The 27,785-nt window shown below is 43.2% G+C and overlaps 1 protein-coding gene across 2 annotated transcripts in view; it reads left to right on the top strand.

Annotated features, from left to right (window-relative positions):
- Positions 1–891: 891 nt before the first annotated feature.
- The window catches only part of ZBTB44 (zinc finger and BTB domain containing 44), a 54,387-nt gene continuing 27,493 nt past the window's right edge, over positions 892–27,785 (top strand). For both annotated transcript variants that reach the window (XM_074936596.1, XM_074936597.1), the window contains exons 1-2: positions 892–973; positions 25,056–26,124. In XM_074936596.1, the coding sequence (XP_074792697.1) occupies positions 25,107–26,124 (1,018 nt within the window). In that variant the 5' untranslated portion in view covers positions 892–973; positions 25,056–25,106. The remainder of the gene's footprint in view (positions 974–25,055; positions 26,125–27,785) is intronic.

The following is a 27,785-nucleotide window of genomic DNA, read 5'->3' as shown; positions in this document are numbered from 1 at the left end:
GCTGCCGTTGGCTTATCGCGGTGAACTACAATTGCCTTCAGAGCTGACCCTGGGGTGATGCAAATCCACACACTACTTCGTACATAAAAGGCATGTCAGGCGAAATGATAGTCTCTTTTTCTCTGGGGTTCTTTGCACAGCAAGGTTGGGCTGACATTCCTTTAACACCAAAAGGGCTGGAAGTATCAGATGGTTCTGCTGCAGTTGGGCATAAATGAGGAGGCACCTGGGAACGGCCATTTGAAGTGATGGGAGTGGCAGCTGGAAATGACAGTTTAAGATTCAAATTGGGAACTGTATCATATGGATTAGGCTGGGGACCCTGCATGCCTCGGGCTGCAGTACCTGCCCCAGCACTGGAGGCCGTGAATGCATCGGGCTGCACTGTGTCCACCCGCAGGAGCCTGATGCGAGCACCGGGCGTGCACGCCCCGGGCTGCGGCTCTGCACTAACTTGGAGCCATGCACGCCCCGGGCTGCGGCTCCGCACTAACTTGGAGCCATGCACGCCCCGGGCTGCAGTTCTGCACTGACTGGGAGCCATGCACGCCCCGGGCTGCAGGACCTGCCCTGGGGACCGCGCGCGCACCGCGCTGCACTGTGGGCGCCGGCCACAGGCTGGGGCCCGGGCACGCTCCGCGCGAGCCTCGCACTGCGCCTGCGCCGGGCAGGCGGCCCCTCCTCCGCCCGCCCGGCCGGCCGCGGCCGCGGTGCATTCTGGGACACAAACAAAGTGCCCGGCCAGGCTGGAGCGCGGAGCTCGAGCGCCCGGGCCCCGCGTGCCCCCGCCCCCCCCCGCCCGGAGAGCCCGCGCGAGCCGCCCCCCGCCGCCCCCAGCAGGGAGGAGGCAGCGGCGGCCCCCCCCTCCCGCGCGCCCGCCGCCGCCGCCATGGCCCAGCGGGGGCCCCGGCGCGGCCCCAGATAGGGGCTCGGTGCGCCGCGCGGCCCGGGGCGCCGGGCCCAGCCACCGCAGGTAACGGAACGGGGCCGGGCCGGGGGGAGACCGCGAGAGCCGGGCCCGGCGGCTGCCTCGGCCCCGGGCAGCCACAGGGCCCCCCCCCGCCACCTGCCCCTCCCCCACTCCGGGGCCCCCGTCCTCAGAGACCCGCTTCCCCGGGCCCTAACCGCCCCCCCGAGAGCCCCCGAGAGCCCCCCCATCCTCCTCTTCCCGCCCCCCCGGGCCCTAACCCCCCCCCGAGAGCCCCCCCATCCTCCTCCTCCCGCCCCCCGAGAGCCCCCGAGAGCCCCCCCCATCCTCCTCTTCCCGCCTCCCCGGGCCCTAACCCCCCCCCGAGAGCCCCCCCATCCTCCTCCTCCCACCCCCCCGGGCCCTAACCCCCCCCCCGAGAGCCGCCCCCCCGGGCCCTAACCCCCCCCCGAGAGCCCCCCCATCCTCCTCCTCCCACCCCCCCGGGCCCTAACCCCCCCCCGAGAGCCCCCCCGTCCTCCTCCTCCCACCCCCCCGGGCCCTAACCCCCCCCGAGAGCCCCCCCGTCCTCCTCCTCCCACCCCCCCGGGCCCTAACCCCCCCCCGAGAGCCCCCCGTCCTCCTCCTCCCACCCCCCCGGGCCCTAACCCCCCGCGAGAGCCCCCCGTCCTCCTCTTTCTGCCCCCCCGGGCCCTAACCCCCCCGAGAGCCCCCCCATCCTCCTCCTCCCAACCCCCCCGGGCCCTAACCCCCCCCCCCCGAGAGCCCCCCTCCTCCTTCTCCCGCTTCCCCGGGCACTAACCCCCCCATCCTCTCGCTTCCCCAGGCCCTGACCCCCCGAGAGCCCCCCCTTCTCCTCCGACTTCTCCCGCTCCCCTGGGCACTAACCCCCGAGAGCCCCCCCTTCTCCTCCTCCCGCTCCCCTGGGCACTAACCCCCCCCCCCCGAGAGCCCCCCCTTCTCCTCCTCCCGCTCCCCTGGGCACTAACCCCCCCCCCCCGAGAGCCCCCCCTTCTCCTCCTCCCGCTCCCCTGGGCACTAACCCCCCCCGAGAGCCCCCCCCTTCTCCTCCTCCCGCTCCCCTGGGCACTAACCCCCCCCCGAGAGCCCCCCCTTCTTCTCCTCCCGCTCCCCTGGGCACTAACTCCCTGAAAGCAACCCTGGGCTCTTACCCGCCCCCCGCCCAGTACTCCCCAAGAGCTCCCCCTCCCCTGGGCACTAACTCCCCAAAAGGCCCCCTACATGCACCCTGAGAGGCCCCTCTCCCTGCTCCTTGGGGCACTAACCTCCCGAGAGGCCCCCCCCATGCACCCCCAAGAGCCCTCCCTGGGCACTAACCCCTCAAGAGGGCCCTCCTTGCTCCCCTGGACACTAACCACCTGAGAACCTCCCCAGGTTCTTACCCCCCATTCACCCCGAAGCCCCCCTGCTCCCATGAACACTAATCCCCTGAGAGCCCCTCCAAACTCTTGCCCCCCCTCCATTGGGCACTAACCCCCTGAAAGCCCCCTACCCCAGACACTACACCCCAGAGAGCTCCCCCTAGGCTCTTAATCCCCCATGCACCCCTATGAGCACCCCCTGCTGCACCAGGCAGTAATCCTCCAACTCTTACCCCCTATGCTCCCCCAAGAGCCCTCCCTGGGCACTAATCCCTCCAGAGGGCCTTCCCCCCCCCCCTTCCCAAGAACCACCACCCCTGCTCCCCTGGGGTTGGCCTAGAGGCCACAAGATGCCTCCTGTCTCTACCCTAGAGGCCGTCCTGTTTTCCCTGTCCCAAAACCTTGCCTCCTCCTCATCCTGCCTGGCATTTATTACCCCAACACAAACTCTCTGGAGGTGTGCCCCCCCTTCCAGGACACACACTCTAGAAGTACCCCTTACTCCCCTCTCCCAAAGCTTAGCAGCTCCTCCTCCCCATTCCCCCCACTCCCTCCTGACATCTACCCCTTCCCATAGCCCTTAAGGCCTCTCCATTTTCTCTCTTCCAAAGCCTGGTCTGGTCTCTGTGTCCATTTCCTCCCCCCATGCTGCCTTCCTATTTCCATCAGCCCTCCCCCTGGCATCTATCTACCCCACTCACCCTTTGGTTGGTGGTGATCTCTCTCCCTCCTTTCCCAAGGGTGACTGCTACCCCCCATCCCAGGGGGTTGCTCTCCACAGCCTAGCCTAGGGGCTAGCAGCTGTTTGGGGCAGCAGCTTGGCATTAGTTGTCTTTTATGTGCCATGCATGCTTGTAGGGCCTCCTGGAGAGCCCTGCAAAGTGATGCACTGAGCACAGGTGCTCCTGGCCTAGCAGGGTTTGCACACTCACAGGATAATCTGTCTGTCGGAGGGGGGCGGTGGGTGATGACACACTTCCTCTTTGCATAGGGGTGTGAGTCCCACCCACACCACAGAACCAGGCACACAGAGATGATCTCTTAGAGTGGGCCCACCCACAGGTTTTGCACCAATTTAGCTATATCTGCTTAGAAAGCAGCATGGTTAAGTGAGTGATCCAATTATATCAGTGCAGGTGTTTGTATTGGCATAACTTGTTTTGATATAAACACTTCTGTAGTGATATAACTGTCCATAGTAGGGGGTTACAGTGATTTAGCTATCTTTGTTTCTATTCCAGTATTTAAATTGGTGGAAAAACTGTATGTAGGTAATCCCTTACTAGAGGGAATTCCACTCCTGTGCTGTTCTCCCCAAGTGGGAAATGCACAGAGGATCCCCTTTACGCTAGAGAGAATTGTTGTTTCTTTTGCATGTCGGTGATTTCCCTAATTTGCTTTCTGAACCTGACACGCACAGAGACTCAGTTTACAGGGGGAGGGAATGTCCCCTGTCTGAGATTTACAGATGCACTGGGGGAACAACCGATTCATACTTCTCTTTATTGTTGTCACATAAGATGTAAATGAAAGAATTAGTGAAACGAACTCCATGCATCATTTGTTGCTGCAGGAGGTTGAATCACATGCTCTGGCTGGTTTTAAGGAGGGCAGTTTTGTGGTATTCATAGTAAAATGTGTGCTAAAATGAGGGTCCAGTCAGATGTTGGATATTTGCTAGATGGGTCAGAAAGAAATTTGACTCCCTTTCTACTCGTATAACATTGCACAAGTAGCCAAATCCATTGTTAGAATGTTTGCTGTTTTCTGAAGCTTCAGGTATTGCCAGGGATAGAATATCTGATCCAGTATGACAAATCTGGTGACTATTTTAGTTAAGGAGGTTTTTCTCTTTGGTATCTTTCTACTCATGAGGAGTCTTTGCTGTATGATGTCTGTATTACAGGAGTAATAATAGACATTACAGCCATGTCTGTTCTTTTAATAAACTGTGTAGTTGATGAAAAGGAGGGCTTTGGGACCGCGCCACCCTCCCCCTGGATATTTTTGACGTTGTGCAGTCCAGTAGCACCTTCTTTGCTGTATGTTCCTGGTAAATCACATCAGTTCTGTACCAATCCACTTGAGCGTTTCAGTATATGTTCATTCACTGCTATATAACCTAGGTGTTGAGAAGTCTGCTAGGAAATAAAAAATCAAACCTCTTAACTCTATAAAACTATAAAATGAAAAAATAGAAAACAGTAGAAATTATAGGAAAATAGTAGTGTAAAGGTATTCTGTGTAAACCAAATAATTTTGTTTTGGGGTGCAAAAAAGGAAGCTGAGAGAATGAGTTCTAGGCCATAAAGTGAAATGGTGTGTTTTTAAGAATGGATTCGATGAGAGAACTACTGGAATCTAAGGGATGCTTGCAAGTCTCTGATGATGAAGAATCAGCTTTTTAAGTAATAGTGATGGATTCCATTTGTGAGCCTTAATTATAATCCATGAACTTGAATGACCAAAAATAAGCATCATTTTGTGAATGTCTGTCTCTGCCAGATCTTCTCTTTTTAGCCTGTCTATATAGATCTTTCCTTTATTTCTTTTAAAGCATTGTGGTTTGTAGGCTGTTTTTGAAACCTATCAGGTGTGTAGCAAACCTTTTTCTGAAAAATGGTTTCTAGTATTCATTAGTGGCAGTACATTCAGATTATTTTTGTTCGCTTTCCTGTTATACTAAAGAGTGCATAATGTATTTGTTCTGAATACTTACGTGGCACCCCTCATCCAAGTATCTGGACTTGTAGTAAAGCAAAAACATTTCCCTTGCACAAGTAGCTAATTGCTTTACAACACCCGCACATGTCACAACTTTAAAAGGTCACGTGTGGAAGAAATTGCCAGTAAACTGATGGGAATCCAAGCTAATAGTTATCAAAAAGCTGCTTAATACTTTCTGAACATGACCATGAAGTGAATTTCTGTTGACATACTTCTGTCTTATCCATTGCAAGAAAGTTATCCCAAATTATTCAGCCTGTGCAGAGAGCCAGACTTTAGAAACTCTGAATACTTTCATGCTTAGAGCACACACATTTTTAAATGAAATTATGTAGTTGAACAGTGCTTTTACGATCTACATTACTTTGAATATTATGACATAAGTTGTGGAATTTGTCTTTTAAAGGGACACCACCTTAAAAAACACGTATGTCTCTGAAAATGTTTTGTTATAAGGATCATGTAAAATTGCGAGGAAGAAAGTGTGTGGTTGGTATGCCTTACTAATATGTAGTGACATTAGAAGTATTTCAACAATTATATTTGGAAATAATGAAATAATAGTTAAAAGGGAATTGGTTTGTTTTAATATACTTTGGAATAAATATGAAAATGCAACCTCTGTGCACTTAGGGAGAGATTTTTAAAGGTATTTAGGGTTTTCTGTGTTCAGTATCACAAAACCTGATTGATGGAATTTAGACGCCTAAGTGTCTGAAACCTTTTGAAACAGGCTTCTAAACCATTTACAGGTTGTGATGCCGAGCACAGCAGTGCCTAAATACCTTTAAAAATCTGGGCTTTGCTCCTGACTAAACTCCATCAGAGTCCACTGTCTTTAACTTGCTTAGTAGTTAAAACTGATACAATGAACTCTCAGGAAGAAAACAAATGCTTAGTGCTGCCATGTCAAATGGGCATAAAAGTGGACCACTGAAAAACGATGGGTGGGATATATAAAAATGTAGTAAAATAAAAATGGCTTTAACTAATACCACTATAGAAGAGAGAGAAAAAAGAATTCTAAAGCTTTAGCAGCATTCCTTCTTCTAGCTTCCATCTAATCAAGTTACTGAGGAAGCCTCTTAAACTACATATTGTGTTTACAGACAGGCTGTTTGTAACATGTATTAGAAAGAAAAGTCTGCTTAAGCTAAATCATGAGTTTTATTTAAATTTGAAGTTGGAAGAAATCAAATTCTGTAGATGAACTGTGAATAATGGAATAGGTATTTTAACTGAAGACTGTTTCGTTTCATTTTATTTGAGAGGAATGAATAAAGGCAGGTTCTCTAAAGCACAAACATCTTACTAAATGGATGTTTTTTCTCTGATAGCATATCTGTATTGACAATGTAATTACTGAGTACAATGTCTTGCATGCAAAAGTGTGACTCCTGTTCATTTGTATTAAGAGCAGTTTTAGTGGAAAGTTTGTGGATATTGAGGAAGACTTTCAGGCTGCTAAACGGGCTGAAGAGGGCACTTATGAAGTAGATGGCAGATTATCTAGCACAGGGGTTCTCAAACTGTGGTTCGGGACTCCAAAGTGGGTGGCGATCCCATTTTAATGGGGTCGCCAAGGCTGGTGTTAGACTTGCTGGGGCTCGGGCCCAAGCCCCACTGCCCGGGGCTGAAGCCCAAGCCCCACTGCCCAAGGCTGAGGTTACATGCCTCCTGTCCAGGGCAGAAGCCATTGGGCTTCAGCTTTGTCCCCTCCCACCTCCACCCCCACCCAGGACGGCAGGGCTTGGGCAGGCTCGGGCTTTGGTCCTCCCCTCCTGGGATCGTGTAGTAATTTTTGTTGTCAGAAGGGGGTCACGGTGCAATGAAGTTTGAGAATCGCTGATCTAGCATATTATATACCTGGATTTTATATATAAAAATAGCTTTACAGGAAGATGGCTTAAAATGACTGGGATTTTTTCCAGGAGCAAGTCTTTTGGGAAACATGTTTGATAGCATTTAGAAGTAATGTACCTCAGGGTACTGGAGCGCTCAGGAATGGTAATGGACTCTGTACAGGCTCTCCCCCTGCCCCCCTCAGTTGCTGGTTTGAGTCCAGCCCATGTTAGTAATGACATAAAGTTGTTAACATCTGATGACTTTTAAGTGTGGTTATTATTAAGGCTACGTTTTAGTCACAGGTATTTTTAGTGAAAGTCATGGACAGGTCACAGGCAGTAAACAAAAATTCATGGCCCGTGATCTGTCCATGACTTACTATATACACCTGATTAAAACCCCGGGAGCAGCACAGGGGGGACTATGAGTGCTGGGGGTGTGGCCCGGGGGGGCACATTGGGAGGGAGGGGAGTTGGCAGGGTTGGTGCAGACTCCCTACCTAGCTCCTGGAAAGCGGCGCCCTCCAGCTTCTAGCTCCACTTGCTGCCTCCGCTCCAAGCCCAGGTTCTGTAGCTCCCATTGGCTGGGAACTGTGGCCAATAGGAGCTGCAGGGGTGGTGCCTATGGGAGGAGGCAGCATGTGGAGCTAGGAACTGAAGGAGGGGAGTTCTTTGGCCTTTCTGGGGAGCCCCCTCCAGGAAGCACCACACCCCAACCCTGAGGCCCCCCACCCACCCAAACTCCTGCTGCTGGGTGGGGGGTTTGATACTTCCCCAGCAGTGGCAGGTGCGACTGGTGCAGGGGCTGCCCAAGCTACTGAGGGGGCTCCTGGACCATCTGCATGGGCTGCTGCAGAAGTCACAGTGGTCACGGAAAGTTGCGGAATCCGTGACCTCCATGACAAACACGGAGCCTTAGTTATTATATTTACATAGTTTTAGACTCTGCATAGCACTTTACAAAGATTTAGAAGAAAACTAGGGTCCCTGCAGTGATACAGAGTCCAACTTCTAATGTACAGGGTACCCATGTCACAATAAAAACACACTAATTGGCAAGTTTAGTGGCAGTGTTAGGCCAATGACTGAATGGCCATGAGGAGACTGTGCTCGTACCCATAGAGAGAGTCCTTGCAGACTCAGTCGTACAAGGGGAAAAATGTGGGACACTTGCGTTGCTTTTGCTCATCCTTTGCCTGTTCTGTGGATAAACAGAGCACTCTTCAGTTTCCAGGGCTAAGGACAGAGTTCCTCCTAGGCCAGAGGTGGGCAAACTATGGCCCGCGGACCACGTCTGGCCCCGTCCTGTGCGGCCCCTGAGCTCCCAGCCGGGGAGGCTAGCCCCTGGGCCCTCCCCTGCTGTGCCGTCCCCCCACCCTGAGTGCAGCAAGTTTCAGCGCTGTACAATGCACCAGCGCTGGGAGCCACGCCTCTTGTGGAGGTGGTTTTTTTAGAATGCTGGAAGAGAGCGTTGCCAGTGTAGACAAGCCCTTAATGTTAAGTGTGCTGAGACAGAGCTGTATTCCTTCCTTGTTTAAATTTGTTCAGGACTCTTTAAATCCACTTTCTTTTCAAAAAGTGTCTGTATACTTGTTTATACAGTATAGGTCTGGTACCTTGAGGAGTTGATGACAGTCCATGCTGCCTGTTCTATCTGTTGGACTGATGATTCCTGTTTGTTGTCTTGTTTAAGTTTTTGCATGTGTGTCTTGAACTCTCCCTCAGCCCCAGCACAAATATATTACATGTAGTTTCTTGTTACTGCAGTTTTCTCTTTAGCTTTGGCATTAATATGACTTGGATTATTGGGGTGTGAAGTGGAGGGCTACATTTTGCTTCATAGCTCATTAAGAAACCCAATCATGGAGGTTCACACTGTATTTTATCAAAAAGAGTGTAACGCTTTCCCAATAACTTGTTATGGAAGTTAGAGAAGGAAAGATATCAATTGTTATAAAAGGAAATCTGTTTATAAGTAAACTTTATACATAGAACACATAAAACCAGCAAACTGTCAAAACTGTCCTACCTGTCACAATCATTGCTGTCATGTATGAAGTTACAGTTGTATATTTGTGTAGAATCTATCCCATAATTTTATCAGCGTTTTGGGTGACAGGAGTAAAGTCTCAGAGCAGGAATGGGGGAGAATTCTTCAGGTAGTGAAGTTCTACTGTCCCAGGAACTTTAGGGAACCCACCCAAGTAGCCTGGCTTTGTTTTCTCAGAGGAAGTGAAGAAGGAATTGATTTTCAAAGTGTAACCTCGGCTTTTCTCTCCTAAAACTGAAGTTTGAATCTTATATTACCTGTTTGAAACCCCAGGAGATGTGACTTTTCAGATAGGGGGTTCAGGTTGGTTTGGTTTGAATAATTGAGATTCTGCTGAATTTCATAGCTTCATATTATTTGTTTTCTTAAGTGGGACAGAAGTTTTGTTCTGTAAATAGACATCTTTTTAAACTTAAAGATGCATACACAAGCGTGTTCAAGTTTTTTTTTCTTCCCAGAGTTGAAACACTAGTTTTTGCATAAATAGTGAGCTGCACTATAATTGTGTTTTGGCATGCAAATAAGCACGTTAAACATCCCACTTTGCTTTAGATTTCCTTTACACAGCACGTCCATAAATAGCTTTTTAAATTGGGGTGGAGTTTACCCAGACTAGGTTTGTAAGAGTGAATATTATTGTCATAAGTTTGAATTTGTATAGTAGTTATACTTGCAGAGCTTCTAAAATTGACGTTGATTGAAAAGCTGTATGCAACTGTATAAAATCAATAGAAAATCACTTCCTTCAGTTAGCTCTTTCAAGCTTTTTTATTGCTTCGCTCAGTGGTCACTGCCATGTGCCAGATATTAGAGGTTTATATCATTTCTCACAGTGGCTTGTAGTACCTTACAAGTTAAAAATTGTATTTTGGTTTCCTTTTATTTTTCTCTCCCTTCTCTTTGCATATTATTTGTCATTTTCAGTATCATCTTCATGTACTGCTTCTGATGGTGGGCTGGGAACAGTTAAGTATTTGTTATAAAGGTGTAGTGTATGGAGGGGGTGGGAGATCACAAAGGTCAAACTTTGATCCTAACAACTCTAGTGTTCGCAAAAAGAAAAGGTGCTTGTGGCACCTTAGAGACTAACAAATTTATTTGAGCATAAGCTTGTAATCATGTTTATGCCAGTGATCTAGGTATGACTATTACTATTCTTTGTGTTCAGATAATTGACATGCTTATATAGGAAATAAGTTGTACATCTAGAAGAAAATCTGCAGGTTCATTTTACATGCTGGTCTTACATGTGGTGCCTTTTAAGGGCACAATAATCAACTTAATTTGGTCCAAACATAAATGTTATAAACGTCAAGCTTTTTATCAAACCTAAGCCCAAACGTGAAATGGGCTTCACAGATTCATAAATAACAAAGACTAAATTGTGTATTGTTTTTATTTGATAGTAACACAAGTAAATTTGTTTACATGTTTAAGCTGGTAGTGTCTCTTTAAGTACTTTCAGACCAAGTGAAACAATTCTGTTTTTAATTCTCGTTCTGGTAGGTCAGCAACTACACTTTGCAGATTACTGTTGTCATTATGCAGAAATTGCAGAGCCCTGAAGCTTTGCTAGTTATTTCATGGAATGTCAAGTGGTTCCCCCACATAACAATTTTTCAAATGCTAATTGCAGATTATTTTACCACGTGAAAATAAAATTCATTCTAAAACAAGACCTGTAATCAGTTACTGTTCAGATATTGTTAATGGGACATCATCTTAAAAATTGCACTGCTTAAAAAATTACTTGCCTGCTATTCTAAACAGCATAAGTGAGATTACTGTGATGGAGTCTCCCATTGAGTTTGATGGGTGAGCTACAGTCACTTATTCTGAGTCCTGAGATGGGACCAAAGACCAACTTTGGACCTGCAGCCCCATCCACAAGTGCCAGAGGTGAAGACAATTGTAGATGAATGTGTGTTGCTTTTATTTTTATGCCATCTCTCCTTGGTTGCAGCAATCCGCGAGCTCTCAGTCTTTCAGTCTGAGATGGTAGAGGTGCTGCCATTGACTCTTGTCATGGGCTAAGAGCTCCCAGGTGTTGAGGTCAACATTACAAGACTGCAGATTGACCTTGAGAGTGTATTTGTATGTTTCCCTGATCTGCCCCTAAAACAAGTTTCAGTCTTCAGTTCTGCCTAAAAGATGGCTTTCGGTATTCTACTGTCAGACATACAGACCACGTGACCACACCATCTCAGCTGAGTTCTCAAACTTCAATGCCTGAGAAGTTGTAGCACTGAAGCACCCCAGTGTTTGGAAATAAATATTGCCACATTATTATAATTGAAGGATTAAAGAGGAAAATATTTATTTGGTTTGTTTACTTGCATTACACAGACAGCTGTCAAATACAATTTTACTCTTCCCCTTTTTAGTACAGTAAATTTTCTTTGGCTACCTTTAGACAAGGAAACATTCTTAAACAGTAGTGTCAACAGGATTTAGCACGTTTATAAGTGTTCTTACTTGTTTGTGGTCAAATATGGGGGAGGCTAAGAAAACATATTCAAACATTTTTAAACAACCTATTTTTCTAGTCTAGATATGGTCTTAATGAAAAAGATTGTAAAGCTCCCAACACTTGTTGACAGTGGATTGAGTGAGGCTGCACATGAAAGACCTGCTGGTCACAAGACAACTTACAGGCCATATCCCAGGATCCATTCTTTGTTTTGGCAATACAACTTCTGAAAGGCAACAGGTTAAATCTAGGGCTGTCAAGCGATTAAAAAAATTAATTGTGCGTTTAAAAAAACATGAAATTTCTAAAGATAGCTACAGCACTCAACCCAAGATTTAAGAAGCAGAAGTGCCTTCCAGAATCTGAGAAGGATGAGGTGTGGAGCATGCTTTCAGAAAACTTAAAAGAGCAGCACTCTGATGTGGAAACTAGAGAACCCAAACCACCAAAAAAAAAAAAAAAATTAACCTTCTGCTGGTGGCATCTGACTCATGATGATGATAATGAACATGCGTCAGTCTACACTGCTTTGGATGGTTATCAAGCAGAACCCGTCATCAGCATGGATGCATGTCTCCTGGAATGGTGGTTGAATCATGAAGGAACTTATGAATCTTTAGTGCATCTGGCATATCAATATCTTGTGATACTAGCTACAACAGTGCCATGCAAAGTCTGCTCTCACTTTCAGGTGACATTGTAAACAAGAAGCAGGCAGCACTATCTTCTGCAAATGTAAATTAACTTGTTTGAGCGATTGGCTGAACAAGAAATAGGACTGATTGGACTTGTAGATTCTGAAGTTTTACGTTTTATTTTTGAATACAGGGGTTTTTTTGTACATAATTCTACATTTGTAAGTTTCATGATAAAGAGGTTGCACTAGAGTACTTGTATGAGGTGAATTGAAAAATACTATTTCTTTTGTTTATCATTTGTACAGTGCAAATATTTGTAATAAAAAATAATATAAAGTGAGCACTGTGCACTTTGTATTTTGTTGTAACTGAAATAGATATATTTGAAAAAGTAGAAAACATCCAAAATATTTAATAAATTTCAGTTGGTATTCTATTGTTTAATAGTGTGATTAATCAAGATTAATTTTTTAATTGCAATTACTTTTTTAGTTAATCGCGTGAGTTAACTGCGATTAATCGACAGCCCTAGTTAAATCTAAAGGTTATCTTTCAAGTTGCACTTGATAAGATTCTACTCTCTGAAAGCGCTGATCTCAAATACTTATGCCAGAATTTCAAGAAAGCTGTGGTAAGATGAAAAAAAGCACATGATTTACAAAAACAGTGACATCGGAAGGATGGGAATTTCTTGGGGGATTTTCTTGCATATAATTTAGGTTATGGTAGTAGACAACATATTCAACTTGATGAAAAGACAGGTGCTTTTTTCTCACATTTGTCAAAAGATTAGTGAGAACAGTTAATCTGTTTAAACCCTCATTAGAGAAAATGTATTAGAAGCTCATTTTGGTGCACCAAGATGTGACAAGTCCACAATTTGAGCCTCTGTACTTAAATATTTGAAATGGATTGAGGAAAATGATGGCCCTCTTTCTTTTCCAATTTCTAAATATTACACCATAATTAAATGGAAAACATGGAAATGACTGTGATTGACTAATTAGTGTAAAGGTAAAATAACACTTGCTAAGCTATATTAACTCACAGTTAAAGAAAAAACCTGCAGTGTTAAAGTATTGGAAATAAGTTTGTAAAGGAAGTAGAAATCAAAGCAATATTGTGTGTCTTATAAAACCAAGGCAGATACTGAGTATTCAATTGTTATGAAAAAATGCATATTTTACAAAAAAAAAATCAGTATCTTAAGACTGGATGATAGTTCCTGCCAAAATTCCCATAGAACTCACCTGTACCTGAAAATGTGGTAAATAATAGAGAGTTCTGATAGAATTTGATGGACTAATCAAAAGATGTTGCCCAGATGTTTGTACCTTCCAGTCTGGTTCTGCTGTTTAAGCCATGTAATAACATGAACAAGGTGCAAACTCACCACCACCTGTTTAATCTCAGTGAGTGAACTTCAAAGCCTAACATGGATCACTGAAGTGTTATTAGAAGTGACCTTGCATAGAAGAGAAGTCTGTCTGTCTTTTTGGGATTTTTTTGGGGGGGAGGCGCCACGTTGGAGGCGAGGGAGATGAAGGGGATTGTTGCTTTGTGATGTATAAAGAATTAATTGTTTAAAAAACAAAAACTTTAGAATATCAAGTTTGGTCTTCCAGCAAAACCAGGGACGTCTAAGGCCTGGTCTGCACTAAAGCTTACGTCGACCTAACTGTAAGCATCTACATCAGTGGTTCCTAGACTGAGGTTCCCAAATGTTACAGGAGTTCTTGGGGGGGGGGAAAATTCCCTAATGGTGGACAGATCTGTCCCTAGGGATCCCAGGCAGCATGGGGCCAGCAGCCTGGAGCCTCTGGGCTTCCAAGAGCTAAGCAGATCAAAACAAGCATATCTATCACACTGAGGAGATTTAAACTTCAAGACTCCTTATAAGAAATGGAAAGGTAGGTGGATATTTTTTTTTGCTGTTTTTAAAATTTAATAGGCAGCTAGTATTGTTTTTAAAATTATTATGAAGAACAAGTTTAAGCTTTGTTGTAACGTGTGGTGTTTGCCCGGACTGCTCAAGACCTGAATGCTTGTGTAGGAGGAACTCTTTGAGTTGGCTTCTTAAATACCTTCATGCTGTTTCATATCGGATACTCCTTGATGAAACATAGGAGCCTTGTCTTACAACAGGCTTATTCAAAGTGATACAAGCTACGAAAGTGAGCTCTAGGAAGAGTGTTGCCGTTTTCATAATGTAATAAAAATACTGTAATGATTAATAATAATAATAGTGTGTAAATAAGCATGTCATTAAAAACAAATTTTATATTTCCAAGATCACTGCTTTTATAATTTATACTCAGGTAAAGGAGAAAATTCCTGGAAATATTCATTTTTAGGAGGGAGTTTGTGAGATCTGGCATTTTAGTGAAAGGGGTTCACAGGTTGTTAAAGTTTGGGAACCAGATCTACACTAAAATGTTGCTCCCACCTATGTAACTTGCCCATTACACCGACTTCATAACTCCACCTCCGCAAAAAGTGTAGTGCTTACATCAATGTAGTTAGGTCAATGCAATGTCAGTGCAGACCCTGTGTTGCTTACATCTATTGTTGCTGCCTTTCAGAAGCCGTCCCACAATGCCCCACACTGACAGTTAAATTGGTGCAAGCGCTACTGTTGCGGACGCGCACTGCCCACACAAAGAACATAGTGTGGACATGAAAAAGCGATTTAATTACTGTGGTGGCTGTATATTAATGTAACTTAGGTTGACTTAATTTTGTAGTGTAGATTTGCCCTAAAACAGCTTTCTCAATAAGCAGCTGAAGAGGTGGAGATATCAAAGTGCCTTTCTCCCAAGAAACAATCAAAATAGATGTTAATAAACACCTAACAATAACAAAAAACCCAAAACAGTGTGACACAGGTCCTTTCCCTCAGTCTGTTCCCAGATGAGAATATTTTAATCCAGAGTTAATTTATAGCAAACCCTAAATGGCAAATATGTTTGTAAATGAGTATTCTGGACAAACATTTTTGGGTGTCCACACTGGCATTTACAAATGCGTTAGCTAATTCGAATTAACTGGCTATCCGTTTACTTGAGTTTAAAAAGTTCTGGTCTAGACAAACCCTCAGTTGCTCAGGTTTCACTCTTGTCGTGCCATAATCTCAGTAGACTTGTAGCATAAACAGGGACATTGTAATGTTAAAGTCAATTTTCTTTCACACCTTTATACATCATAAAGAAGCAAAAAAGGACAAATGTAACTATTTATTTTTTCTTTTAAAAATACTGTGTACATAAATAGATCAATGTAATGTTAAAGTCAACAGCTTTGATCTTGGGTGCTTAAATTTAGGTAACTAAATCTAGTTATGCAAACATACTTGAAAATATTCCTTTACATGAATATTAAACTGGCCAACGTGAGTATTCTGTGTGTTGTAGGGCATATATATTGTGCATGTTGAAAATAAATAGGTCTATTAATCTGCATATTTCTCAAATGAGAATTGAGAATAATACTATACACATGGCTTTTTGGTAAGAATGTTAAATTTTTAATTTTCCAACTAACTGTGCAGCCTTAGTGTTTTAAATAATGTGTCTTTTTTGCAATGAATTATTCTCTAACTGGGTACTAATGAGCTAAACTCTGGAGAATGTTTGCAGCGGAGTAGGTGGTTGTGGTTTGGGTGTAATATTTTATATATCAGGAAATGTATTTGTTTTTTAAAATATGAATGCGCACACATTGCTGCAAAGAAACACTGCAAAGATTTTCTTGAGCTAATTGATAGTGTAAACATCTTATTTTCAGATTTGAATAAATGAACTTGACTACAGTGGAAAAATTTCCTTTCTGGCTTCTGGAATTTTCCGGACTACTTGTAGTTCTGTGGTTTTACTGGGCACATGGATTCTTTCTTAATTTTGCCAAAATTCTTGCAGTTACATGTGATGTAATATTTACTTTATATCTAATTACTGGTCTTAGTAAAATTTCTGGCTCTTTCAATGTTTTTGAAATAATGGGGATTATAGTCTTCCTTATTTTGGAGGATGGAATTAAAGTACCACTGGTGCCAAGATTTCTGACAGGAGTCTAATACAAAATGAGACTGTCTTTTTGAATATTCCTGACTCTTCTCCCCTTCATCCTAGCAGTTTTTCCTTGCGAATGGAGATAACAACTAGTCGTCCTCAGAACAAAGTTTGAACCATGCGGACTTGGCAGCAGCGTTTGGCTGTAATTGCAACAGTTTGAAATTGAAGCGCTTTAAACTGATTTTAATGAAAGGAGCACAAGGTGTGCATGCCTAAAATGTGATCAGCTTTGATACTTAGACCTTTCTGTAGACTGGAAGCTATAATTGCATTTAACATCATGTGTTCCCTCTAGTATGATTCTAGTGCAACCTGCATCCAACCCAAGTCACTCAATTGTGTCTAGGTTTCAGTAGGTTCCACGAACAGTGGAGTTCTTGCTAGGGCTGACCATGACCAAGGCAATTCATGTCAGCTTTATTGTGTTACTGTCCATGTGGATGGAGGCTAATGTCATGTTAAAACACACAAGTCAAATTGGTCTTCCATAACCCTTTGCACTGCAGGAGTGACCTCTTTGGCTAGGTAGCTAATCTTCATTTCTCAGGGGTCAGCAAGGCCAAAAACCAGCTACTTGTTTAAATTTCCCTGAACGGCCACATGCATTCCAGCTGAAGACTGATTCCACAGCAACCAACTTCTTTTTGCAACTGATCAGCAAACTGCTTCATGCTTCATCTGTAAATTAGTTATCTATCTGCTATAAAACTATAATGTTGGCAGCTAGCTACCCACAGTGCTTCTAGCGTGTCAGCTGTGGGCATCTTAATTTTGGCTGTCTTCTGGGCCAAGGCACCAGCAGTGCAGAATTCCTTTAACAGAAATCACAAGGCTTACAATAAGATTTCAAGTCATCATGCCAAACTGGAAATTTCCCAGACCAGAATGAAAGCCATATCAAGGGGATGAAGGTGGCCTATAAGAAGACAAAGAACGGTAAATCCAGGAGTGTTACCAATGTTTTGTCCATTTCCCCATGAAATGAATTGAATTATGAGATTCTGCCCCAGTACAAGGCTGGTATACTTAATGGACCGCCTGGTAAGTTCCTTTTATTTATTATACTCCTTTACTTGGCTTCGGGTGGAGACATTGTGAGGTTTTGTGGAGGCAGCCGTTGGCAGATACAGCTTCATTTGGGCACAAAATTTTCCATCCATCTCTGTGGCCTCCTCAGGTTCCATCCCGGTTACAATCTAATCTCCTGGTTGGACTCTGGCCACCTCCTTCCCACCGACCCACACCCGGTCTCTCTACCCCTTGATATCTCTGGCAAGGTTCCTGGGACACAGTTGCTGAGCAAGGAAAGAGTGTCCATTCTGCCATTGGTTATGACTGCCTGTTGGCATGGCACATACTGGCAGGCAAAATGGTGGGTAATCAGGGAAAAATTTCAGAAGTGAACTGCACACACAGTGCACTGAGGCTTAACTAGGAGGGTTTTATGGCTTTAAAACAATGGCGCTCAGCCTTTTCCAGTGGTACCCCATCTTGCCACAGGAACAGTTTTGTGATACACCCTCTCTCATCTAGCCATAAAGAAAGGGTGGGTGGTTGTGATACTCCCACCTTAGTTGCGAACCCATACTTTAACACAAGCAGAGGCATTCCCAGAATACAGGAGTTGCAGGTGGCATTTTTAACCCCAATATGACATCCCACTTACACAAGTAAGCAAACAAGTGGAGATTACTCCATGTACGCATTTGAACGTTCCATAGTAGCACTAGGAGAATGCAAGTTATTTTCAAACTAGAGTTCACTGAAGTTATCTGATTGGTTTGGATCATATGCTATAAGAAAATATAGCAGTGTGAAGTGCATTCAGAGCAATGAGAAAGAGTGCACTTGTGCAGGCACTGCATGCATGCAGTATAGGCAAAATTATTTTAGTGAGGCAGATACTACAGACACTCTGCCTTAATCTGTTTTTGGACTTAATCAGTATCCACCCTTGTGGCACAAGATCAGAAACTTTCCCTTTTATGCAATATTCCACATTGTTCTTGAGGCCTACAGAGATGACCTGCTTTTCCTCCACCCCCACTCCCTTTTACAGGTGACACTGCATTTCCGAGCATCCAGCAAATGTCTTCATATGCCAAAATGACTCTTTGGTATAGCTCATTAGCTTTCCTCTTGTTGCCTGAAACACCTGGGGCCTTTCATACTCTGGAATCTGCAACATGTTGTCGGACAGTCTGAAATGTGTAGAAATGATTAATATTTGATTTTCTGTACAGGTGACATTCTCGAGTAGCTCCCCCCTTTTAAAAAAGATAAACATTAAATTGTCTTTAAGGATCTAATTCCCATGCCTTGATAGTCTTTGGGAAACATGAAGGGAAGGCAGTAGCTTATGGTAGTGCTGCCCATGTCTCTTGGTGAAATTATGTATTGAAATGTAAAAGTGGAGATAAAAGTGTCTGTTTTTCCCTTTCCAGAAAGGATTTGGTGGTATGTTGCTGTGGACACTGATATAGACTTTTGGCTTTTCCTACAGGCCCTCTTAATGCTGCTCATCCCAGGCTTGAATCAAGAAGACCATGTCCTAACTGGACATGCTTCACAGTCGTCATGCCAGGAGAACGATTCCAAAGAGGGCAGACTGCCTGAATTTCAGGCATTGTCATACCTCTGCTTTTTCCAAGCTCCAACTGAGAAGGATACTTCAGGTTGCAGAGAGAGGATGACAAGCAGTTTGACTGCTGGACCGTGGCTGAATATGTTCGTTCTCACAGATTTAAAGGGAGGACGGTGAATTTCAGGGATTTTGAGGTGCTTACACACAAACCCTCAAGCCATCCTGCTGCCTCTGCCTCATGTGCACTGCTTGTACCTGCTCCCTCACCTCCATGTAACGATGCGCTCCAGAATAGAGTGCTGTGGTACTTTAAACAGCAGACAAGTGTCTCAACCATAGCCTGTGCATGCCAGTGCAGAGAAGAAGGAATGAGAAACAGCACGCTGAAGTGATGCACTTCCACTACCTCCAAGATGTTACAGAGAAGAGTAGCCCCAAGCTTTCTTTTTGGGAGAATGCATTTAAGGTTACATATGCAAACCTGACTAGTTAGTTGGGGGTATACTACAATAGTCCATAAAAAAAATTCACATTTGGGAGCTGATGTTAGTCTTATTGCAAGAACTGCTTTCTTGGCCTTGTTTTGTAATGCCGGATGCACCGTGTACTGTCTATTCAGTTTCAGATTTAGTCTGTTGTCACAGGCTGGCATCTGGTCTACTCTCTCTACTTCCAATAAAGCTGTGTTTAAAACTACTCATTTGTTACTTGCACTTCAAATAATTCTGTCTCAAGTAATATTTTCACCACCCAAGGGGCAGCCAGAGCCTCACCGCCAGGGTTCAGGCTCTCCTTCACCCCATCCCCCAAATCCCTCATTGGGAGACAGACTAGGCTCAGGCTGTCCTCTTCTCCTCCCCTCCCCCCCCCACAAATCCTTCAGCAGCAGGTGACCCAAGCTCTCCTTCCTATCCCCCTCCTCCCCAATCCCTCACCTGGAGGCTGTGGGGCTCCATCTGTCAGCCCTGGGGTGGCAGCAGCCGTGCAGAAGTAAGGGTGGCAATAAGTCTGCTGTGAAAAGTGTTGTTGTTGTTTGTTGTTACAATAACAATTATAATATTTATATAATATGTTATTAACAAATATCACTTTTTATATTGCCTCCCTTCTGTGCTGCTGCTGGCGTGGCACTGCCTTCAGAGCTGGGTGCCCAGCCAGCAGTTGCTGCGCTCCGCTCTAACTTCAGAGTTGGTTGGCGATATATGTACTTGGCGGGGGGGCATAAATGACTACAGACACAAAGAAGGGGAGCCCGATCAAATAAGTTTGAGACCCACTGATCTAGTGTAATCACTTTGTGTTTGTGGGCCTGACCCATAACTGCTGCTTGAGTGTTCCCTTCATCCGTGAGGAAATGATGCAGTTAGTCATGGAACTCCTCTGAGACTCTCTTCTTGCAGGGCATTCCTCACACCAGGCCCACGTTAGCTATGCTAGGAAATTATATAATAGGCTTTGGGACCTTGGAGGAATTATGAGAGCCCTCTACCCCTGAGGAATCTTGGGATTTTTCCAGGACAGGTTGTAGGAGTTAAGAAACTAACCCCTCTGTGTGCAGTTTCCCTGAGCAGTTGCAAAAGTCTCTGAGGCCTGTGTAGTCATCCATGAGGCACCGCAGTTTTCTGTGGTGTTGGGAACTCTGAGATGCAACTCCAGAAAGCAGTGCTGCTAAAAGAGTTAAGTGTAGTGCTGGTGTGGATACAGAGTGTAACAGCAGATCTGTGTGTAGAGACACTGACATGTTCAATAGTCAAACTAAGTATTGAGTTTCTTACCGTTCAGATAACAATGGTGTAGATATTGCTTCAAGTACAATTTAAAGGTACTGCTTTGCGAGTTACATTGTGCCTACCCCCACCCCAAAAATTTAATATTTTTGGTGCTGAGCCCTGTTGATTCTTGTAAACTAAGTGCTGTATATGGTGTCTCTATGTAAAACTTTCAGCAAGGTGATTTGTGAAAGACCAGTATTTAAGCCAAGAGATGGTAGTTTATTGCAGAAATAAATTTTCAATGGCCTTCACAAAGTAAGGACTACTTTAATGACAGCTCTCAAGGTAGATCAATTTTTAGACCTAATATCCTTGATTATAACAGTTCCAAGCTCTGTCATAAAAGAAATATAGCATCTGTGGAGCAACTGGTGTAGCCTCGTCAGACTGATTATGAAAGCTGTGATAATCAACACTATCCCCAAACTTGTAGTTTGATGTCTTTAACTTGCGTTCAGCCATTGTTTGTTTTGTTTGATGTAAGTTCTTCAATATGCGTGGAAATAGTGCAGCTCAACACGTGTTTCGGGTTTTAATGTAACTGGCATTTATGGCAATAACTTAACTGTAATTCTGCTGGACACTTGTGATTTTAAGTATGCGGTACTGACAGAGATGGGGCTGTTAAAACATTGAATTTGTATCTTGATGGCTCAGTGCCCTGATGTATTCACTCATTACCTCTAAAGGTGACAGGTTTGCATTCCATAGATTCCATTACAGCAGAGTGAATATTTCGTATTTGAAGTAATTGCATGCAAGGAGATCTTGCAGTGTTGGCCTGCCCTCCCCTACTTCTTTTTTTTTTTTAAATACCATAGGTTTGTCCACACTGAGGCTCAAACAGGGCTACTGAGCTGGCTTAGAACAGTGTTTTAAAGCAAATTCAGCAAATAGTGTTCTTGGTCCAGTGTAAATGGGAGGTCTCTGTCAGCTAAAGCTAACATCTTGAATATTTTTTGTGTATTTTTGAAGTTATAGGGCTAAATCCACTTTTGCTGTAAGGAGGCACAACTGGTGAAGTTGGCCCATGGTGTCACCTTTAAAAAGAAAACCAATTTCACACTGTAAATCTTGTGTCACAAAGATGATATTCTTAAGGTATAAAGAAAAATTAAAAAGCAGGAGGCAAGTGAGAAACAAAAGTATTGGTAATGAGACAGGACAGGCAGGATAAGATAGAGAATGCTGAAGTTGGACCTATTGTTTGTTCATAGTATACATTGTGCAGTTTATACTTTCAAATATGTTTGTAGTTTCCAGGCACACAAGTTTTACATACAACTCAGATGTTGAAAAATAAGTACTTTAGAGGACATGAACTGGTAAATGTGATTTGTTGATTCAGAGGTTTTAACTTTTGTTTTCTCCTTTGGAAGTAACTACTTGATTTCTTCAGTCTTGAAACAGTAAAAATGAGAGAGGCCACCTTAAATTATTTAATATCAAGGTCTACGCTACTTCTAACTCTATTTAAAATCCATTAAACTGAACTTGTTTGAAAACCCAGTGCCATAACATTTATCATCAGACTACCCATCAATTGGCAATTCAGAAAATTCTCCTTGTTCTGGCATTCTGAGGCACCTTGTCACACTTCAACAGAGTAGTGTGTGACTGGCTCACTCAAACCATAAGAGTAAAGAAAATGTCAGGGAAAGTTTGAAATTGCTGTTGCATCAACCTATTAAACTTCTTTGAAAATAGTATTTTAAATGTTTACAAGTTAATATAAGTGGTTTATTCTTTGAACTTGAAAAAACACTGTGGTGTAGCATGTTGCATGTGTGTGGGACAGTTGAATTTTCTGAGAGATGGGGGGTGAGAAGTCCATCACCCATGCCAACAGTCGTGGGGAAGGGGAAGCATGCCTGTGTTTCTTTCAGGGTGCTGTCCCTGCTCTGTTCTCAGAGTTGGTCTCTTATATTGTCCTATGGCTGGAAGTTATTAAACTTTTCCAGTTCCATTCCGCCACACGTATACCCCAACTCCACTCCTGGTTGCTGTTGGGGGGAATCTCTACTACTTTTCTGCCTCCTGGCTGCAAAGTAGCATCAGGATTAGTTCTCCCTTACTCCATCCACTCCCAAGCTCTTCATTTTTGGTGGTTCTTCCGCAGATAAACTCTAGTTTGCCTCTCCTGTTCTTCAGTAAAGCTATAAACATAAACTAAGCCTCTGGAGCTATCTCTCTCCAGACCTCTATAGATATGAGACTGGTATATGATTTCTTTCACTTAACAAAAAGAAAAGGAGTACTTGTGACACCTTAGAGACTAACCAATTTATTTGAGCATAAGCTTTCGTGAGCTACAGCTCACTTCATCCGATGACGTATGGTAACACCCATTGTTTCACGTTGTCTGTGTATATAAATCTCCCCACTGTATTTTCCACTGAATGCATCTGATGAAGTGAGCTGTAGCTCACGAAAGCTTAAGCTCAAATAAATTTGGTAGCCTCTAAGGTGCCACAAGTACTCCTTTTCTTTTTGCGGATACAGACTAACATGGCTGCTACTCTGAAACCTTCACTTAACAAGTGTTTTGTTTATGCTTAATTTCTCCCTTCGCAGTGGCGTGAAATTTCATTTTAAATCCAAGTTGTCTTCATAATTTGACTCAGACTTCATAAATTGTTAATGTTTTTCTCATAATTTACGGTTATTGAAATAGATTAGCCATGTGACTGCATCTGTTAATGTTAGCCAGTTGATTCTGTGCTCCAGAAGGAGTAACACTTTTCTCTGTCTGAAGTAGTTTGCAATATGAAGAGTGAAACAGCAGGAACAAGATAATGTGAGGTGGAAATATAGCTCATATTTAAGAGTGGAGTGAGTGAGTAATGAGAGAGATTCACCAGGAGGTTCTGATAGCCACTACTTATGTATATTTTAAGGCTCCAGATCAGTAACCTGTTCCACATAGGCAGCCCCCTGCATCCATGAGCTTATAAAACTCCTCCTGGACATGAGATCCACTTGTACAGATTTGTGAGTGTGAGAGGGAGGTAATATGGCTAGAAGGGAGGAGAGACTTACCCCTGTCAACCAACCAGGTATAATTCAGTCTCTGATATTTAAACATGGAGAAGCACTTTATGCATCCAGCTGCTTCTGAACTGTGTAAAGCCTATAAACACAGAAGAAAATGGGGTCCCTACTTTAATTGGGAGTTGTGTTCGTGAAAGGAGTGCATGTTTAGGGCCTTAAGTAACTGAAATGATAGCTTGTTTCCCCTTTAACAATTAAATACATAATTAAAGCTGCCTCAGAAACTAGGTCTCATTTGGAGACCAATTCTATCCTCCTCTGCCATTGCAGAGGGCTGTGTATGCAGCAGAAGTCGTATGATTCCCTTGCAAAAGATGGAAGCATAAGATGCACATAGAGCCTCGCTGTGCAAGGACTCTTTCCACATGTCTGTAGAGTGAGGAGTTGGGGTCACTGGACCATCTTATTCCCCTGTGAAATCAGAGGTGTGTAGGTTTCAAACAGTCGATAATGTCTTGAGACTGTTTCCTCTGTATCTTGGAGGAGAGGATTCTGTGCCTTCCACACCTCCAGGAAATTGTCAAGCCTTTTTACTTAGATTAGCATCAAAGAGAGGATTTGTCCCTAAGAAAATAGTTGGAAGTGTTCTGGAAATCTATTGCAAATACAGACTAACACGGCTGCTACCCTGAAACCTGTGTTTATATTGTTTCAGCAATAGATATGCAAAGGAAGATGTTATATCCCCTGTGTTTGCTTTACCTTAGATGTAAAATCCAGCGTTGTAGATATGATTTGGTAAGCCAGAACTGTACTCTGAGGTTTACAATGCATTTTGGTTTTGGAGGAATTTTCAACAACCTCTCATCCTAGTCCAAAATCATGTATTGAAAACAGCTTTAGGCAATCACTGCCTTCGCTACCAGCAGCACAGCTTAGCTATTGTCAAAAACTGTTCTATGTTTGATAGCTTGAACTCCATCTTCCGAAAATCCATACAGTGGACTCCATACAGCTTTTTTATTTAGAACCTTCACTGAGAAGTTTGTTTGATTCTACACATTTGCATCCCAGCCCAAACTAATGTCAGGGTCTTCAGTTTACAGAACCATTTCACAAAGCCCCTGAAGACTAATAACTAAGCAGATTCCAGAAAACAAAAATACAGGTTTAAGATGCATTCGTACTAGTTTAAAAGACCATATTTCCCATCTCAACAGGTAAGTGTCCCTGTTAATAAATTGTGATCAGAGTAATTTCTTTGAGCAGGTGACAGCAGAGATGTGAAAGGTGATATTATTGGCTGAGTTCAGATAATCTGACTTTGACATTTCGTTTGCATTATTACAAAATATTAATAACTCGGTGCATTCTCGTTGAGTAAATCTAATATAATCTCACATAATTTTTCCTGGCACATGGGACAGTCTGGATTCTAAAAGATCTAATGTACTGGACTTTAGTATAAAGGAAGATTCTCTTTCATATTAGTCTCTGCAAATATGAAGTCACTAATCTTTAATTCTCAGTGTAGAAATTTGTAGTGTAGAATATCTTTATAAAAATGACAAAAGATAATGTTTTTTGTCTGTCTTTTAGGACACTTGTTACCAGTTGCATGGTGAAAGAGCATCAGCAAAAAGTGAAAAAATGGGTGTAAAAACATTTACTCATAATTCCCCTGCTCACAGCCAGGAGATGCTTGGAAAACTTAACACGCTTCGCAATGATGGACATTTCTGCGACATCACCATTCGCGTACAGGACAAAATCTTCAGGGCACACAAGGTGGTCTTGGCAGCCTGCAGTGACTTCTTCCGCTCTAAGCTAGTTGGCCAAGCAGAAGATGACAGCAAGAGTGTATTAGACTTGCATCATGTGACAGTGACTGGCTTTATTCCCCTCCTGGAGTATGCTTACACAGCCACACTGTCTATCAACACAGAAAATATTATTGATGTGTTGGCTGCAGCCAGCTACATGCAAATGTTCAGTGTTGCTAGCACATGCTCAGAATTCATGAAGTCGAGTATTTTATGGAATACGCCCAACAGCCAGCAAGACAAGGTGCTAGATGCAGGACAAGAAAACAGTGCAAACTGCAACTTTACATCTCGAGATGGCAGCCTTTCTCCGGTTTCCTCCGAATGCAGTGTGGTGGAAAGAGCCATTCCTGTTTGTCGAGAGTCCCGAAGAAAGCGCAAAAGCTACATAGTCATGTCTCCTGAAAGTCCACTTAAGTGTAACACACAGACGAACTCCCCCCAAGTGCTCAATCCTTCAGCTTCCTATGCAGAGTCCAGAAATCAGCCAGTAGACTCTTCCTTAGCTTTTCCTTGGACTTTTCCTTTTGGAATTGATCGAAGGCTTCAGTCTGAGAAGGTGAAACAGGTAGAGAATTCTAGGACTTTAGAACTGCCTGGTCCATCTGAGGCAGCCAGAAGAATTACTGATTATGTGACATGTGAGAGCACAAAGGCCAGTTCACCTCTTGTGATTGAAGAAGATGTGCGTGTCAAAGTGGAAAGGTTAAGTGATGAGGAGGTTCATGAGGAAGTATCGCAGCCTGTCAGTGCATCCCAGAGTTCTCTGAGTGATCAGCAGACAGTTCCAGGAAGTGAGCAAGTTCAGGAAGATCTCCTGATCAGCCCACAGTCTTCCTCTATAGGTACAGCCACTTCTGCTATTTTATATATGTATACATACATGCACTCGTGATTTTATTTAAGAAAGTCTGCTTGAATTTTTAATTAGGTCACAGAAGATTGGTGAAACTGTATTTTGTTCTGACTTATGAAATGCTATGCAGTGATTTTAACAGTTTATTAATAATTATTTTCTTAATAGTGCCAAATTGTTTGGCCACAGTCCATTCACAGTACCATTTTGGAAAGATTGGTGCTTTCAGTAACCTTTAACTCCCTTTATGGTATCTTTGAGCCAAAATCAAGCCTTTTATCAGTGTAGGTACAATGATAGTAGAGAGCTTTTATAATAAGAGTTAAGAACATAAGTTGCAGAATAAATGGTGGAAAGCTGTCAAATTAATATCCCAGACAAAAACAAAATAGGGCAGTCATAATATATAGAATCTTTCCATTTCAAAGGGATTTAAATACAAATTGCAGCTGTTATTCTGCCAAATGCTGAGACTAACATTTTTCCCAAATGACAATTTGTAGCCATTTTTGGGTTCCTTGAGTGAGCTGTTATCTATTAATAGCTAATATTTAGTGCAGTGGTTCTCAGCCGGGGGTATGTGTACCCTTGGGAGTATGAAGAGGTCTTCCAGGGGGTACATCAACTTATCTAGATATTTGCCTAGTTTTACAACAGGCTACATAAAAAGCACAAGCGAAGTCAGTACAAACTAAAATTTCATACAGACAAAATGAAAGTAAGCAATTTTTCAGTAATAGTGTGCAGTGACATTTTTGTATTTTTTGTCTGATTTTCTAAGCAAGTAGTTTTTAAGTGAGGTGAAATTTGTGGTACGCAAGATAAATCAGATTCTTTAAAGGAGTACAGTAGTTTGAAAAGGTTGGGAACCACTGATTTAGAGGACATAACTATAACAATCCAGTTTTCTCTTTGCATAGAAAAGACTCTTAAAATGGCTTTTAGTAAGTCTGGACACAGTTTGCAATATTTCTAGTTTGGTTGCCAGAATTTTGCACAGATTATCTATTTGCCTTTGTATTTATAAAGCCTATTTATTGAAGGATTATTTCAGTAAATCTGGTTTATTTGAGAACTGTTTGGTCAACTTCATTCAAATAATATCATGCCAAATGCTGTTTCAATTAATAAAACTTTAAATGTAGCCTTGTACTAACTCTACCTCAGAGTTTTGTCTGGTGGATAAAGCACTGTGCCTTCATGAGGGAGTGGTAGCTGATCTCACTGACCCTTTCAAGGAGGAAATATCTGGTCACTGTAATTATACTATTTCAGTTGCTCTAAAGAAGCAGGAACTTCGTCATATTAGTACATGCTTCCACTCTTCGTATATTGCTATTTTTTTGTATGTCTTTATTTTTTATAGCTCATATGGTAGCATTCTACATTGGTAGCATTTATGCCCAATCTAAACTGCTTTACTTGAGATTTACAGACACAGTTTTTGTGAATCCCCTTTGAGTAGTAGCCACAAAAGTGTGAGTAAATACTGGTTCACTGAACTGGTGCAATTTGACCTAGTCCTTAACACATTGTAGCAATACCTTAGAAAAGAAATTGCCAAGGACATGTGATCAGTTGTGTGAAGTGGCAGGAGACTATATTGAGATATATCTATCAGTAAGAAATATAAACTGCAACATACCAAAA

The sequence above is a fragment of the Natator depressus genome, chromosome 22 (genome assembly GCF_965152275.1).
Source record: "Natator depressus isolate rNatDep1 chromosome 22, rNatDep2.hap1, whole genome shotgun sequence".
In the NCBI taxonomy this organism is placed as follows: Eukaryota; Metazoa; Chordata; order Testudines; family Cheloniidae; genus Natator; species Natator depressus.
This window is presented reverse-complemented; position numbering and strand designations above follow the sequence as displayed.